Raw genomic sequence first — 17,060 nt, 5'->3', positions numbered from 1 at the left:
AGCATGCCAGCACTAACTGAAACATCAAAACTGAAAGTAAATGAAGATTTTTTTAATGATAAAACTTACAGAAAAAAAAATGTTATCAAAATAATTAGTTTTATAATTCATCTAAAATACCAATTATCTTTCTCGTCTAGCAGTATGCATTTTGCTATTCTTCATCTTCAAACTGGTATTTTCTCAGACAATAGCAAAGACGTATAGGGTTTAAAAAATCTTAAAATTTAGAGTTACATAGTTTTAGCATTGATGAAATCTTTTGTCAGAACATGGAAGTCTTACTCTTTGTGGGGTAGTATTCTCTTAGTAGTACTGGTATCCTCCTATACTGGGCTACATAATGTTTTTAATGAGAGAGGTAATAGGTTGAAATAGTTGCAACAAATTCAGCTATGTTAGTGGATATCGCAGTTGAAGAGTTAATGCAGATGAAATAATTGAAAAAGTAAACTGACATTCATGCTGACTGTTTTCAAAGACTAACATGTCAGGGACTCATTTCATTTTAAGTAATAATGTTGATGTATCTATAAAACTGTCCTGTATACAGACATACTAACATATTTAAAGCTGTATTATAAGGTTTAAAAACATAAACTTTTAGAAACAGTAAAGTTAACATTGGCTGGCAATTTCCATCATGTATTTCTCTTTCAGATTAACTGCAAGCTCTTCATATTTAATAAGCTTTCTTTAACCTGGATTGAAAGAGGCAGAGGATCTCTCAGGCTTAATGATACTTCTAGCAATAAATGTGGAATGTTGCAATCAAGGCTAAGTAAGAATTGAATAACAAAGTAACACATGCATAAAATACTAAATAACTTACACTATTGCTGCCCAGAATCAATTTATCTCAGGACATTTAAAACTCAGTAGCTAGTTTTATTTAAGTGAACTTGCTGAGTCTTTTTGTCACTAAAGACTGAGGCATTGCCTTGCCTGGGCATTTTTCACTCAGTTTTTGCAGTCAGGCATATTACTGTTGTTAGGTTCTGTGTGTTTCTACTGCAATGTATCTTTAGCTCAGTCACCAGTGTGACAGTTTGCTCTTTGTTGATTCTTCTTTTCCAGGAGCGCTGTTTCAAGTCACTTCAAGAATGTTGTTTTTACTGTGCTGTCATTTTTGTATTGCATTGCACAGTTTCAGCAGATTATTTGGTCTGCGTTCCAAATGTATTAAAGAAACTAATATATTTTTGGTATTTTAAAAGAATTTTAAAATAATATCTAACAACATCAGGTTTTAGACCAAATTAAAAGGAATAATTCATGAAAGTATTTAGTTGTATAGAAGTGCTAGAAAAATGCTATAAAAAGGAAGATAATTCCAATTACTTATATGAATCTTCTTATTTTAGTTATGCGAAATCAAGGCAGCTTGAGACTGATTCTCAACACCAGACTCTGGGATCAAATGGTAATAAAAAGAGCAAACAGAAAAAGCGTGTGCTTCACTGCAACAGACCAAGAGGACCACTCTGTTCAAGTATTTCTAATTCAGGTAATCAAAAGATAAAAATCCACCCAAATTACAGAATTTCACAGAATTACAGAATCACAGAATTTTTCTAGGTTGGAAGAGACCTCAAGGTCATCGAGTCCAACCTCCAACCTAACGCTAACAGCCCTCCACTAAACCATATCCCTAAGCTCTATATCTAAGCGTCTTTTGAACACTTCCAGGGATGGTGACTCCACCACTTCCCTGGGCAGCCTGTTCCAGTGCCTATCAACCCTTTCAGTGAAGAAGTTCTTCCTAACATCTAACCTAAAACTCCCCTGGCTCAACTTAAACCCATTCCCCCTCGTCCTGTCACCAGGCACGTGGGAGAACAGGCCAACCCCCACCTCGCTACAGCCTCCCTTGAGGTACCTAAAAAGAGCGATAAGGTCACCCCTGAGCCTCCTCTTCTCCAGGCTGAACAAGCCCAGCTCCCTCAGCCGCTCCTCGTAGGACTTGTTCTCCAGGCCCCTCACCAGCTTCGTCGCCCTTCTCTGCACCCGCTCAAGCACCTCGATGTCCTTCTTGTAGCGAGGGGCCCAAAACTGAACACAGTACTCGAGGTGCGGCCTCACCAGAGCTGAGTATTCCCAGAATTCTCATGTCATCTAAGATTCTGAAAATTTGCTGAGGCTTTGGTTTTAGCAAGTAGTATTTTATACTCTGTCAGGCTGTGCTTAGCTTAGCTTTTGCATAGCTTTTATTACAAAATGAGTTAGCACTGCTATCCGTTGGTACTTAAAAAAGGGTCTGAAGATGTGATTATTGCCTTAGGACAGCCACTTCCAAACTCTGGTACACATACCACTGATGGAATCAATATTATTCCACAGTGGTATGCAGCACTTCCTGTTCTTTACAAAAACATTTGTAAGTCACTTAGGTACAAGGCTGCAGCTTTCAGATGTGGTTCTAGACACAGTACTTGCAACTCTTATGCTTGACCAACCCGATAAGCTTCTATAATGAAATGAGGAGCCTGATGGATGAGGGGAGAGCAGTGGGTGTGACCTTTGACTCTATCCGTGTGACCTTTGACTCTATCCTGTGTGAACTTTGACTCTATTCTCCATAAGAAACTCAAAGAGAAGCTGTTGCTGTATGGGCTGGAGGAGCAGACAGGTGGATCAAAAATGGGCTGAACAGCCAGACCCAGAGGGTAGTAGTCATTGTCACAAAGTCTAGTTGGAGTCCAATAATGAGTGGAGTACCTCAGGGATCAATACTGTGTCTAGCCTTGTTTAACATCTTTGTTAATGATCTGGATGATGCTATAAAATGCACCCACAGTAAACACACTAAATAGGGGGAGTGGCTTACTCACCAGAGTAAGTCACCCAGAGGGACCTCAACAGGCCGGAGAGGTGGCCTGACACCTGTCTCATGGAGTCCAACAAGGAGAAGAAGAGAGCCCTGCATCTGGGGAGGAACAACACAAGGCACCAGTATGTGCTGAGAGCTACCCAGCTGGAAAGCATCTCTGCAGAAAAGGATCTAGGAGTCCTAGTGGACATGAAGTTGAACATGAGTCAGCAACATGCTGTTAAGAAGGTTCATTGTATTCTTGGCTGCATTAGACCAAGTATCTCCAGCAGGTCAAGAGAGGCGATCCTTCTCCTTCGCTCAGCACTGGTGAGGCCACATCTTGGTGTACTGTGTCCACTTATGGGCCCTCTGGTACAAGAGAGACATGGGCATATTAGTAAGAGTCCAATGGAGGACCACCAGGATGATGAGGAACTGGAGCACCTCTCCTGTGAAGAAAGGCTGAGAGAGCTGGGGCTGTTCGGCTTGGAGAAGGGGAGGTTTGGGAGAGGATCTTATCAATGTCTATAAATACCTGAAGGGAGGATGCAAAGCAGACAGAGTCAGGCTCTTTATTGCTCTAACTGGATGCATATAAGCCTCTGGGACCCAATGGGATTCATTCCAGGGTACTCAGAGAGCTGGCTGATATCCTTGCAAGACATCTCTCAATTATTTGTCAGTGGTCCTAGGAACCTGCAGAGGTCCCAGTTGACTGGAACCTGGCAAAGGTTGTCCCACTTTTCAAGAAGGGCAAGAAAGAAGACCCTGGTAATTATTGGTCCTGTCAGTCTCGCTGCAGTACAAAAATTACGGAGAAGGTTATTCTGAGAATTATTGAAAAACATGCAAAAGACAATGCAGACATTGGTCACAGCCAACATGGGTTCACAAGGGGAAAGTCCTGTCTTATGAACTTAATTTCCTTTTATGATGAGGTCACCCGCCCACTTGACCAAGGGAAGCCAGTTGATGTAATCTTTTTGGATTTCAGCAAAGCTTTCAATACTCTTTCTGACAATATCCTTCTGGACAAAATGTCTGGCATACAGCTGGACAAATACATAATGTGATGGGAGAACAGTTGGCTGACAGACTCACATGGTTCTACTAAATGGGGTTCAGTTTCAGGTTTCTTGATCATGGGAAGGTCTACGTGACACCAGGCCTACTGAATCCTGATGTTGAACACCTTTCTCTGAGGGGGGAAAAGATTTTTGCCCAGGAGTTAGCAAGATTGATTTATAGGACTTTAAACTAGGTTTTAAGAAGGAAAGGGACAAAACCAGACCCACCAGTGATAAGCTACAGGACTGCACGCCGGTATTTGAGGAACTACATGCTAGTGAGGCCCTTCTGTCTGCTCCACAAGGGGATGAGTTGAATGAAGGACATCTGAGATGTTTCTGTGCAAACATGTGCAGCGTGAGAAACTAGTATTTTAGCTCCCTGAAGTGCTTGTATACTAATGTGTGTAGTATGGGAAACAAACAGGAAGAACTGGAGATCTGTATGGAGTCACAAGGCTGTGATCTCACTGCAGTCATGGAGACATGGTGGAATAGCTCACATGACTGGAATGCTGTCATGGAAGGCTATGTGGTTTTTAGAAATGACTGGCCAGAAAGGCAAGGTGGTGGCATTGCTCTTTATATGTGAGAGAGCAACTGGAATGTGTGGAGCTCTGCCTGGGGGTGGATGTAGAGCAGGCTGAGAGCTTATGAGTAAGGACTAAAGGGCAGGCTACCGTGGCTGATACTGTTATGGGTGTTTGTCCACCTGATCAGGTAGATTAAGCCTTTTTCAGACACCTCCAAGCAGCCTCTCAGTCACAAGCCCTGGTTCTCATGGGGGACTTCAACTACCCTGATTATCTGTTGGGTAGGCCACACAGCTAGGCACAAACAGCCTAGGAGGTTTCTGGAGTGCACTGATGACAACTTTTTGACACAGGTGGTGGAGAAGGCAACAAGGAGAGGTGTGCTGCTGGACCTTGTACTGACGAATGAGAAAGGACTAGTTGGAGATGTGAGGGTCAGGGGCAGCCTTGGCTGCAGTGACCATGATATGGTGCAGTTCAGGATCTTGTAAGGAGGAAGCAGGGCAAAAAGTAGGATTAAGACCCTGGACTTCAGGGGAGCAAACTTTGGCCTCTTCAGGGATCTACTTGGAACAATCCCATGGGTTAGGGCCCTGAGATGAAGGGGGGTCCAAGACAGCTGGTCAGTATTCAAGCATCACCTCCTCCAGGCTCAAGATTAATGCGTTCCTACAAGCAAGAAGGCAAGCAAAGGAGGCAGGAGACCTGCATGGAGGAGCAGGGAGAGCCTAGCAAAGCTCAAACAGAAGAAGGAAGTTTACAGCATGTGGGAAAAGGGACATGCCACTTGGGAGGAATATAGGGACTCTATCAGAGTATGCAGGAATGTGATAAGGAAGGCCAAGGCCCAATTGGAATTAAATCTGGCAAGGAATGTCAAGGACGACAAGAAGGGCTTCTTCAAGTGCATCAGTAGAAAAAAAGAAGATGGGAAGATGTTGGCCCACTGTTGAATGGGGCAGGTGCCCAGGTGACAAAGGATACAGAGAAGGCAGAGTTGCTGAATGCCTTTTTTGCTTCAGTCTTTACTGCTAAGTTCGGCCCTCAGGAATCTCAAACCCTGGAGACAAGAGAGGAAGTCTAGAGAAAGGAGGACTTTCCCTTGGTCGAAGAGGATAAGGTCAGAGATCAGTTAAGCAAACCTGACATCCACAAATCCATTGTCCCTGATGGAATGCACCCACAGCAGGTGCTGAGGGTGCTGGCTGATGTTATTGCCACTCTCTGTCATCTTTGAAAGAATGTAGAGAACGGGAGAGGTGCCTGAGGACTGGAAGAAAGCGAATGTCACACCAGTCTTCAAGAAGGGCAAGAAGGAGGACCCAGGCAACAACAGGCCAGTCAGCCTCACCTCCATCCCTGGAAAGGAGCAGCTCATCCTGGAGGTTATCTCCAAGCTTGCAGAGGACAAGAAGGTGATCATGAGTAGTCAGAATGGATTCACCAAGGGGAAGTCATGCTTAAATCCTCCTAAGTATGGTAGATCAGAGAACTAATCTTTTTTTTTGATGTTGTTGTTATTTGCTTGTTAGTTTTTTAGCTTTATTTTATTCATTCGAATTGCAGTACTGGCACAATGGTGGTCACAGAAATGAGTCAGAGTAGATTTGGAGGCAAGTCCATCCCAGTTAGCAGAAGCTTGAGTTTACCTTAGGTTAAAGTGACAGAGGAACTCTGACTTTTGAATGAATAATTTGAAAGCTATAGATAGAAACGGTCAGAATGAAAAAGCTGCCTTTTTGTATTTATGACCCTGCATTTCCTAAAAAGCCATGTTGTCTTGAGAGCTCAGGTTTGGCCATTGGGAATGTCATTTGATGTTGGGAAACCTGAACAATTCTGAACTGGTTTCTTCTTTGCCTCGCTGCATGGAGAAAACTGTTCTCTGCTGCAAGTCTGGGTAGCGCAGAGACCCTGATCAGCTGCTGCTTCACAATTTGCATAGCTTTTCTACCTGTGCCCATTGAAAGTTGTCATTCCAATACAAATGAAACATATTTCTTCCTATTGTGAAGTGATACAGATAGAAATTACTCCACATGATGCACAGCAGTGGAAATTTGGGCTACAAAAGACAACGTGCATTCACTTACCCTCTGGTAGATTATTTGCTTTACAAGAATGCATAAGGGAATCTACTGGTACTTCTGACAGTACCAAAATGCAGTGCTTTTGGGGAGCAAAGCCATTTTATGTAGTCTGTTTACCTCATAGTCCCCCAGCATCCAAAATTGTAATGTTACGTGTGAGAGCATGCATGCCTACATCTTTCCTTTGGTATCTATTTATGAAATGGCTGTCCCATGTTTTTTCTCATTCGTTTTTTTAATCTTTTAGTACTGTATTTTTGGGCTGTTTTCAGTTCATACTGTCTGCCCCCACTGTTCCCTGAGGTAGTAAATTTTAGAATGTCATTACTCTGAAAATAAGCACCTGCTTTTATGTTTTATACTGATGTCCTACTGCTTTCGTTAAGTGTACCATGGTGTATTTATTGTGTAAACTGATGAACAGCTGTACCTGTTTTTATAATTTTTATAAAAAAATTTATAATTTTTTAAACTTTAGTTATATTTCCTCTCATATTTCTCTTTAGACTGAAGAGTTTCAGCTCTTCAAGTGGACCACTCCCTTGATCATTTTTGGTGTCCTTCTCTGTACCTTCTTTAATTCTACTATACCCTTGAATTGTGGTGACTGTAACAAAATACAGTACTCAGGACATGTTGCTGTGTCTAGTTCTCAATACCCTTCTTGATGATGCACAACTTCTGTTCAACAGTAGGAGCACAGTTCATGGTGTCTTTAAATTATATAATCAGGAATATTTTTTTTTATATTTAGGTTTTAAAAGTCTTATTTATTCTGTAAACCAAAATGCAAATACATGTATTAATATTTCAGTGCTCTGTTACTTCTAGAACTATATTCAGGAATTGTTTGGAATATCAAACATTTGGTACCAACTGAACCATTCTTTGTGGGGGATCATTTTTAAGTTTCTTGTGATTATAGATAAAATGGTCAACAACTCCATATTATAAAACTCTGACTACTTAGAGAAATATGACCTTATTTGTATTTAAAGTTATTTTCTGAAATTAATTACTGTGAATCTTACATGATTTTGATTAAAAAGGAAAAAAATAAAGATCTTTTACTACTTCTGAAAATTTCTCTTCTTTTCTGTAAAAAATACGGTTTCTTCTTAGTTAGTGTTGACCGTATGAATTTTGTTTTCTGCAGGCAAGCTCAAAAGATGCCGGATATCTGTATGCAGCAATACATCACCGCCTTGTGGCATTGCGAAGCTTTGCTGAGCAAGAACCAGAAGCTAACCAAATAGACATAGAGTCAGAAATAGCTTTTCAGCCATTAAACTGTGACAGTGATGAAGATGATGAAAAAATAACTCAAGTGAGCAGCAGTGGATCTGGTAAGTAGAATTTTTCCTGGGAATGTTGTAATTCTTCATTTTTTTTATTATTTTTTTTAATTTTAAGTAATAAAATTGTACTTTTTTTTCTGAATATAGCTTTCATCAAAGTTTCCGTTATAAATACCCCTTTCCAGGTAGATGAGGGTAATTCTTTGTAGCTTATTGCTGTTACAATACTAGGTTTTGCTAGATCAAGTATAAATAGAATAAAATAATTCAGTTGGAAGGGACCTGTGGAGATCATTGAGCCCAACTGCTTGACCACTTCAGAGCTAAACAAAAGTTAAAGCATGTTATAGTGGGCATTGTCTAAACATCACTTGAACACTGACAGGCATGGGGCATCAACCACCTCTCTAGGAAGCCCCTTCCAGTGGTTGGCCACCCTCGTGGCAAAGGAATTGTTCCTAATGTTCAGTGCGAACTTCCTCTGGTGGAGCTTTGTGCCATTCCCACACATCCTGTGATCAGTTCCCAGGGAGCAGAGACTGGCACCTCCCTCTTCACTTCCCCTGATCAGGAAGCTGTGGACAGCAATAAGGCCACCTCAGAGCCTTCTTTTCTCCAGACTGGACAACCCAAGTGTCTTTAGACTCTCCTCACAGGACATGTCTTCCAGCCCTGATACCAGCCTTGTTGTCCTCCTCTGAACACTTTCAAGTACCTTAACATCCTCTTTATATTGTGGAGCCCAGAACGGCACCTGATATTCAAGGTGAGGCCGTACCAATGCTAAGTATAGTGGGAGAATCACGTCTTTTTGCTGGCTGGCCATGCGGTGTTAAATGCACCCCAAAATGCTCTTTGCCCTCTTGGCTGCCCGGGCATGCTGCTGGCTCACGTTGAGCCTGCTGTGGAGCAGCACCCCCAGATCCCGTCCTGCTGAGCTGCTCCCCAGCCACTTGTGTCTCAGGCTGTACCTGTGTCCCATTGCTCTGTCCCAGGTGCAGAACTCAGCGTTTTCCTTTGTTGAACTTCATGCCATTAATTATCACCCAAAATCTATCTAGATCCCTCTGCAAGGCCTCTTGTCCCTCTGGGAAGTCAGCAGCACCTCCCAGTTTAGTATCACTGGCAAACTTGCTGTTGATGCATTCCACTTCTTCATCCAGATCATTGATAAAAATATGGAGCAGGACTGGCCCTAGAATTGAGCTCTGGCGAACACCACCAGTGACCATCTGCCAGTATCTACTTTGCTTTATAGCAGTGGAATACTCTTTTGATAAGAGGTTGAGAGTTAAGAAATTTTAATATTGTCAAGCTTTATCTAAAGGCTTTTTCAGTACATTTCAGTGTAAATGACTAGAGATTCTGAGGAACTTATTAATTGCTTGTAACAACTACTTGTCTGTGAAACTTGTGCGTCAAGATTTACATACCAGTTTTGGCAGCTTTTTTCAACATAAGAAGAATGTAGGCTTTTCAAAGTGAAGAGTGCAGTTAAAACAGGACATAAGCCCACTGCAAGGCTGGGGTTGCATTTGCAGAAAGCAAGGCAGAAACAGCTCTCAGACTTAGAAGTTCTTCTATCTGAGCAGAACACAAAACAAATTTCTGTGGCAAATTCACTCACTTGTGCCAAACTGCTATTGATGCACAAGCTACCAATTGTGTTGTTTTCTCATAGGACTACAGCAGGCATATTTGAGTTGTTGCTCATATCATTAGTTTTCCTCTTTAACTAAGTAACATACTGTCCTTATATTATAAACTACTCCGTTTAAAACTATTCAACAAAAATCAAATCATGCACAAGTAACAGCTATGAGTGACCATTTGCTTAAGGAAACAAATAAGCCTTTTTTCCCTTTTGGCAAATGCAGTTTACAGTGCTTGTTCCCATGGTCAATTGTTATTTAACTACATTTCAGCAGTATTCAGTGATCTAAACAAAGCATGATTCTCTTACACAACACTTTCTCACAAATACCTTCATTCTTTTTAGGAAATGTAAAATTGTTGGCTTTGAGAACTCCCTGGATTGCTCCCAGATAATCAAATATTCCCTCAGTTATTCCTAAATAGTCTCTATTGACTTTACAAAGAGTCTGGTAACTTGAAAACTCTGGATGGAACTTAATTCCTTTCCAGAATTACTCTGATAAGAACTCTTTGTTCTTTTAGGGAAAAAAAAAAAAAGAGGTGAAAGGGAATATCAAAGCAGTTTAGGAGCACAGATTTACAAGTTAAATATTTATTTTGACTTGCAGAGACTTTTGATACAAATATTCAGATGGCAGCCAGCAAACAGATTCTGAGATATGAGTGTCAGGTGCTCATGAGTGTCAAACCCTTTAGTTTAAGCTTTTATCTTTGATGTATGTCCAAACAATTACTCACAGCAGTTCTAACAATCAATTTCAAGTACCTTCTGCATGACTTCTGTCATTCTCTTCTCCTTATCTCTTCTATTATTTTCAGAGCCATGAGGTTTTAATTTTGCATAAATTTCAGTTACTGGTCACACTTTACATGCAGACATTCAGATCTTACACACACCTGTCCCTGGAACTCCCATATCCAAAAGAGGAAAAAAATACACATCATGGCTTTTTGAGCAGGGCATGGTCAGTTTTAAATACCAGCATAGAAACATGAATTTGGATGCAACAGATCAGATCCTGCGTATTTAATAACATTTGATTATGATCCTGCATGCTTTCATTTTCATTGTAGTATATGCATGCAAATGTCTCCTTATTTTCATTTTCAGAGATTGCCTCTCCTTTAGACTGCTATAAAGGTTAAGAAACATAAATTCTCAATGACTGTTTCATTAGAAGAAATAAGGGTAGAAAGTACACCTGGACTTCATTTCATTGTATTCTACCTGTTTTGTCTGAGGAAGTAACAACGGTTCTCCCTTTTCCTTAACATAAACAATTTCCTTCTTGTTAAATGGAAGTAGTTTCCCAGATTATGCCATATGTTTCTTGACACTATGGAAGACATGAAAAAATAGATCAAAACTATCTTTAGTGAAAAAGACTGAAGAAAAAACAGGCATGGTATATGTAAGTGAAGCACTTGTGAACATGAAAATGGTTCTATATGTATTTTTTTACATATGGAATTCTTCACTATACTATTCACAGGACATTAATGCTGTACAAGGACACTGTATTGTAGGAAAAGTATTTCTACCATTTTACAGATTCACTATTGACATCTATTCCAATATATTCAAAATTCTTAATTGAATTGCCTTACTTTCAAGTAGGGATATTGTTCTCATAAGCTCCATAAATAATAAGTTTATTTACCTAGTATTTTTATCAGCTTGTATTTCACTAGTCACAGCTTGGATACTTTCACCAGCAAATTGCTTTTTAAATCTAAAAGGAGAGAAACAGAAAATTCATCTATCTTTAAATGGATTTTTAGAGTGGTTGGGATCAATCACTCTCTGGGAAGTATTTATCTTTTCACACTAACTACAAAATGAGTTGAGGAGATGAATTTAGACTAGACAGCAAATTTCTAGGCTGACCAAAGTCAAGCAAATCTCTTTTTTCATTTCTTTCACTGCAAATTTATTTCTCCACTAAATATTGTCACTATATTTGCATCAAGCTATCTTTGTAATAACTAGCTGAAGAAAGCTCAGCAGAATTCTTCATTATACATATGAAAAAAAAAAGAAATCTCAAAATCTCACCAAATAATTTAACAGATAAAATGATGCAAAATACTGGTATGAGAAGCCATGAATAATTGGAACTAGAGTACTCTGTTATGAGGGAAATGCTATTGCGTGATTGCATAACTATCCTTTTTTTTTTTTTTTTTTTTTTTTTTTTCTTCTCCTGGGATTTGCAACTTTACATTATTTGCTGTTTGGAGAATCCTCAGCAAATAGAATGGGGAATGCCACTTAACCATGCATACAAAATAGCCTAGTGAGGCTATTCAAGGAGAATGGTCTCCTTGTAGGCAACAACATGAGCCCTGTGGATATGGAGGACCTAGCACCCAGTAGCTGTTCTGCAATGAGTGAGTGAATGTGCAGACTGTTGCCAATTCCTCCTCTGTCTTCGCTAATAGATCTCAAACACCTGTTTGGGATTTTTCTGTGTGCTGGCAGACCTGTGTCAGGTATCTGTGCAGATACAGTCTTATGACAGCTGTTTTCTAAGCCCATTGACTACAGGCTGTTACAGTTTCAGCACGTGGGAATACTGAGTCACTCTGCTGATATGCATAAATGCCCCACATAGTTACTGGATAGATGATTCTCTAACTTAGGCACCATATCTTTTGCAGGGTGCCTACCTCTTTCCACTGGGCACTAACAAGGTACCAATGTCAGGCTCACCAAGTCAGCCAGCCAGCACATGCATCTGTTATTTAGAACCACAACTTCTCAGCCTGCCATTGGTAGCAGGTGATCTGAAGTCATTACTTAGACCCCATAGTCACTAAAATGTCTTTGAAAATATTACTTCTTGCTTCTGATACTTCTAAGAGTTTTTTCTGTGTTTTCTTCATCGCTGTCAAGGAGATTCCATCCTTGCTCCAGAAAGACGCACTTTGGTTACATTTATAAACAGGTGCTGATTCCATCATGGTCATCAGAAACAGGGGAAGGCCCTTTAAGTGTTGTAACTGTATTAGGATTTAGAAAGAACTGTTATTCTTTGGGAGGTGTAATGAGTTTCTTTCACAGAAGTGTACAAAATGTCAGTAGTAGTAGTACAACGTGGGGCTATACATGGGATAGCACTTCTATCCTCTTCTCTTTTATGATGTTGCAGGAATTAATTTATGAGGATTTGCATCCCTGAGGGAAAACAGAGAGGCTGGAAAAGCGTATGTGAGGGATAAGGATGAGAGTTATCACTAGGCACAGAAATGCTCTATGAGTTGGGTCTTACACTGTACCTTAACCATTAACTCACTTAAAATTTCTCCTAAGTTCATTCTGATTGTGGGATCCTCTCTCTTTATTGAGTTGTCTTCTCTTTCCTGGCATAGAATTTTCTTTTAGAGTTTCTTAGATGGAATTCAAAGATGCTGGTGTCTACAACTAGGTAGGTCCCAAGAAGTCTACCTGTACATAACCTTGGGAGAAAGCCAAAGTGTGTGGAGACATAGTGTGTCCTGTGTGGATCCAGCAAGAATTGTATGGATTTTGAAGACTAGTGGTGTTGAGCGCAGAACAGTATCATGTCACAGAAGTGCAACCTTTGTTTTCTTATATAGAAGTTTTCTAGTCTACTATACACATACCTCTTATATCAGCCTCACTATGACTCTGGCATCTCCTGGTGTTTATAAAGATTAAAACTGTTAACAGAGCTTTTTTATTAAAAACAACAACAACAACAAAAATTAAAATACTTTCTAAAGAAGCTACTGTTCAGCACCATCATAGGAACTCCTGAAAAACCTACCTCCGTTTGATATTTTTTGTCAATTTGAATTCTTACCTTGTGCTAAAGTTAAGATTCCAAATCATTAATCTAACACACACACACACACAATAGATAGTGATTAAAAAAAGCAGAGGAGAAGTTAATTCTTAACTTATTTTTTGGAGTTCAAGTTTCTTTATTCTTTGAAGTGGATATCAGTAACACCTAAAAAATAGTGGAAGAGGCAACTCTCTGATTGACTTTAAATGATGACATATCAGGAAAAGGGAAGAAGAAATCAAATGTAATGTTTCTGACAAATGGAAGGCCTTTCAGATCACCTCTAAGAAGTTTAAAACTTTTAGTAATTGTTTAGAGGTGGCCAGATGAAAGCAATTTGTAAACATAGTAAGATAGTTGTATGCATCTGACATCAGCTATGAAGACTTTTTGCAGATTAGTGATAGTCCCCACAGATAGGTGGATAATGTAAATTACCCACCACAGACACCCTTGGGTACTTTATCATGACCAGTGAGTTACTTGAAGATATGCCAGAGTTTTCAGTTTACTGAGCACCTATTACAAAGTGTTAAAAACATCAAATTACTTAAGACAGTATTCCCCTTACAGGGCAAGTTGTTTTGCATCCCAGATTCACTGTCCTATCAAAACACCTGAATCTTTAGTGCTCATGTGCTCATCTTTATTGGCATGGGGAGTCACAGGATTCATTCACTATTCACATGCTCAAATATTTGTGAATAATACTGTGTTATCTTGTTAGATATTTACCTAAACCAGGAACTGATTGTATCCAAACTTTAACCTACTGCTTTGGTATTATGAAACACCAGTTTGTTTCAAAATGCGATTACACTCAAATAAGCAAGGTTATTAAAAATTCTATTTCAGATCACTCTAGATGGAACCGCAGGCAGCCCGTAGTCTGCTCATGAGATCTACCACACAGCAACAACAGCACCACTGGGAACTGATCTTCCCTAAATGCCTAAGATGTCTCATCAGAATGCGGAGGAATGAAATCAGATGAATTTTGCTTTGTAATTTTTAAGCACAGTTTAATTTTAGAGACAGCTTAAGTTCAATAAATTGGGAAAGAACTTGAGAGGCACTTTTGAGGATTCCAGTCAGCCTGCTTTGCACTGAGATAAGAATGACATGATGGCATCCAGTATTCAAGAATTGTTAAAAAGGCTTCAGATTTTATAATTAAATATACTTAGATTCATTATTAAAATAAGGAATTTTATAGGGAATCAATTTTTATTCATCATATTGATGGATAAAAACATATAACCATTAAATAATAAAATACCTGAAAGATTTTTTTTTGTCTTTTATTTAAAAGATACATTTTGAAGACTTTAAATTGGGCATCACTGAAAACATTTATTTAAAATTATCTGGTAATATTCAGCATCTCGTTTGTAATTACATTCAAGCAGAATTATGACTGGCAGTTCAGCATGACAAAGGCCAATAGAAATCAAAATTCATAACTAAGCAAGTGGTTTTTTTTGTTTGTTTTAAATATGTGGAGTTGTAGACTGGTTATAGAATTTTGCTAAAGGACAAAGAACCAATATCTGCTTTTACACCCAAGAGCACCAGGAGGACTGAACACGAAGAACAGTAAACACAAGTTCCCGGGGGCATGTGAGCTTTAAATCTATAAGTGTATCTGTTTGCACTTACGAACACCTTTTTGCTTGCTCAGAACAAGCACTGTTAACAGTCCATTTGATATACACAAATAAATGCCTGGACAGTATAACTAGAGATCTGCATAAAATCTTTTATATGCATATCTAAGATTATTTATGCTTTATTATTAGCTGCAGATATCCCTAAACAGCTTCTTGTACTGAGATGAATATTTTACACAGTCAAATTATGTGCAATAATCCAAACAGTGCCAAAGACCCAATCACTCTGTAAAAGTGATTCCACAAACTGCTGCTCACTACCCAATCAGTCTCAAGAAGAATTAGAAAAATCAATTCTCTGTAAAGCCACCTGTGAATTAAGACTTTCCAGATCCTTTGTAAGCCTATGACAGTGCAGGCACCATTTAACGCCATGTGCTTTCTATTCTTTCTGTCAACAGATAAAGAAGGTGTCTGTAATAATTCTGCTGCAACGCTGCCTTGTATCTTGTTGGTTAACTAATATTATTTCCTGGTCATTCTTAGAGCTTAAAAAAAAAGTTCTGAAATATCTGAAGTCCTTTTAATTAAGAAAGCTGTAATGATTTCTCAGCCTTAAAAGCTGCATCATACCTGAAGACTCAAGTTTTAATTTAGTCTTGCAATCTGAACATACAAGTATGAAGTTGGAAGAATTCCAGCTTCCTGAATTCTCATTGCCATGTCAAGATCAGCTTCTAGATGAAGCTGAACTAGCATCTGGATTACGCTGAATCTTAAATAGCTGGCCAAAATTAGCACTTGTCTGACATCTGGATGACAGAAAGCTTGAGTGGGACTGGACTTTTGCCTTCAGAAAAAGGAAAGCCCTTCACTACAGAACATTTGTCTCAAATAGTGAAGCACTGGAACTCTTCAACTCTTCAGTTTGCTGATAACAAAAATGTTTTTTCCATGACTAGCTGTACAGTGTGTCCCTTTCTATCAGACTCACTGCTGACCATAACAATATTTCCATCACTGACCTTCATATTTCATTGCTGCAACTCATTCGCAGGAGCTAAGCTCCATGTTATAAAAACCAGCAGTTGTTAAAAACAGCAGTTCCATGTATTTAGCAACAGGTCACGGTGAGAACTTTGTCCTGGAGTTCAGCTGGTTGTGCACTGAAAGTAGCGATTGATTTCAAAATCTGCCTGGGTAATCAAAGTGTTCCATGAAATCAAGTGTAGGCACCAGAGCGCCATGATATCCCACAACATCTAAATTCTACTACTGCTATAAAATTATTGGGAAATAAGTAGCGTTCCAGAGTAGGTGCAACAGAATTTTGCAGACAAAGGATTTTAAAACTTTGTAAGTTGCTCTCACAGTGTAAGGAACAAAGCTTACAATCAGTCACAAATAAACTCTCTTCTCAGCTGCCTTTTCTCAAGATCTTATTATACATACACAAGAATGCACACACACACACGATCACACACACACACATTTAAAAATGAAGCTATATCTCCTACAAGCTGAGGAGAAAAAGAGATATTTAAATATTGTGAGGAGTTTGGATACTGTGGTAATAGAAGACGAATATATGTACAGACATATTTATGGTATGAATTTTTACTCTTTATATCCTAATCCATTATTTATTCTGTTTTGTCTCATTGCACTAAGTTCCATTGTTTCCCAAGACTGAAGGTATGCTAATATGTAATATATAATCTTGGTTTTGGAAATGTAAAGTATGCCACTTTTTGACTGCTGGAGCAACAATTTCTATGCCTAAATAATAAACAATTTTCTTACAGCTTTATCTTCCATGTAACGAGGTGTCTTATTGTGTGTCCAAATCAGAGCTTCCTACAGACTGTTCTTACTCACTATTTCTAGCCTGTTTTCCTAAGGAAAGATTTAAACAACTGTATGCCCTACCCATCTGGCTCTCAGACCTACTTTGAGCCCAGCTGAGTTTTGGAAAAAGTTGCCAGGAGGTACAAAGCTCCAAAACAATTTAAGTTCTTCATGAAAATTGGCAGTTTTGGGGTGACGCAACTCAAATAGCGGTATCCTTTCAGGAAACAGTCTCAGGGTAAGCTTGGTTTTATTTTCTGTGAAGCTTGTGGGGCTGAGCATGGCATTCCTGATTCTGAACAGGGAGGAATGATAGAGGAAAACCATGGAGGGG

At 39.3% G+C, this 17,060-nt stretch overlaps 1 protein-coding gene across 1 annotated transcript in view; it reads left to right on the top strand.

Annotated features, from left to right (window-relative positions):
- The window catches only part of RANBP3L (RAN binding protein 3 like), a 48,563-nt gene extending 31,875 nt beyond the window's left edge, over positions 1–16,688 (top strand). Inside the window, exons 12-15 of the mRNA XM_032206409.1 lie at positions 661–781; positions 1,365–1,507; positions 7,659–7,848; positions 14,124–16,688. Coding sequence (XP_032062300.1) covers positions 661–781; positions 1,365–1,507; positions 7,659–7,848; positions 14,124–14,167 — 498 coding nt within the window. The 3' untranslated portion in view covers positions 14,168–16,688. The remainder of the gene's footprint in view (positions 1–660; positions 782–1,364; positions 1,508–7,658; positions 7,849–14,123) is intronic.
- Positions 16,689–17,060: the final 372 nt, after the last annotated feature.

The sequence above is a fragment of the Aythya fuligula genome, chromosome Z (assembly GCF_009819795.1).
Source record: "Aythya fuligula isolate bAytFul2 chromosome Z, bAytFul2.pri, whole genome shotgun sequence".
Lineage (NCBI taxonomy): Eukaryota > Metazoa > Chordata > Aves > Anseriformes > Anatidae > Aythya > Aythya fuligula.
Note: the sequence above shows the minus strand (reverse complement) of the source record. Positions and strands in the feature narration are given on the sequence as shown.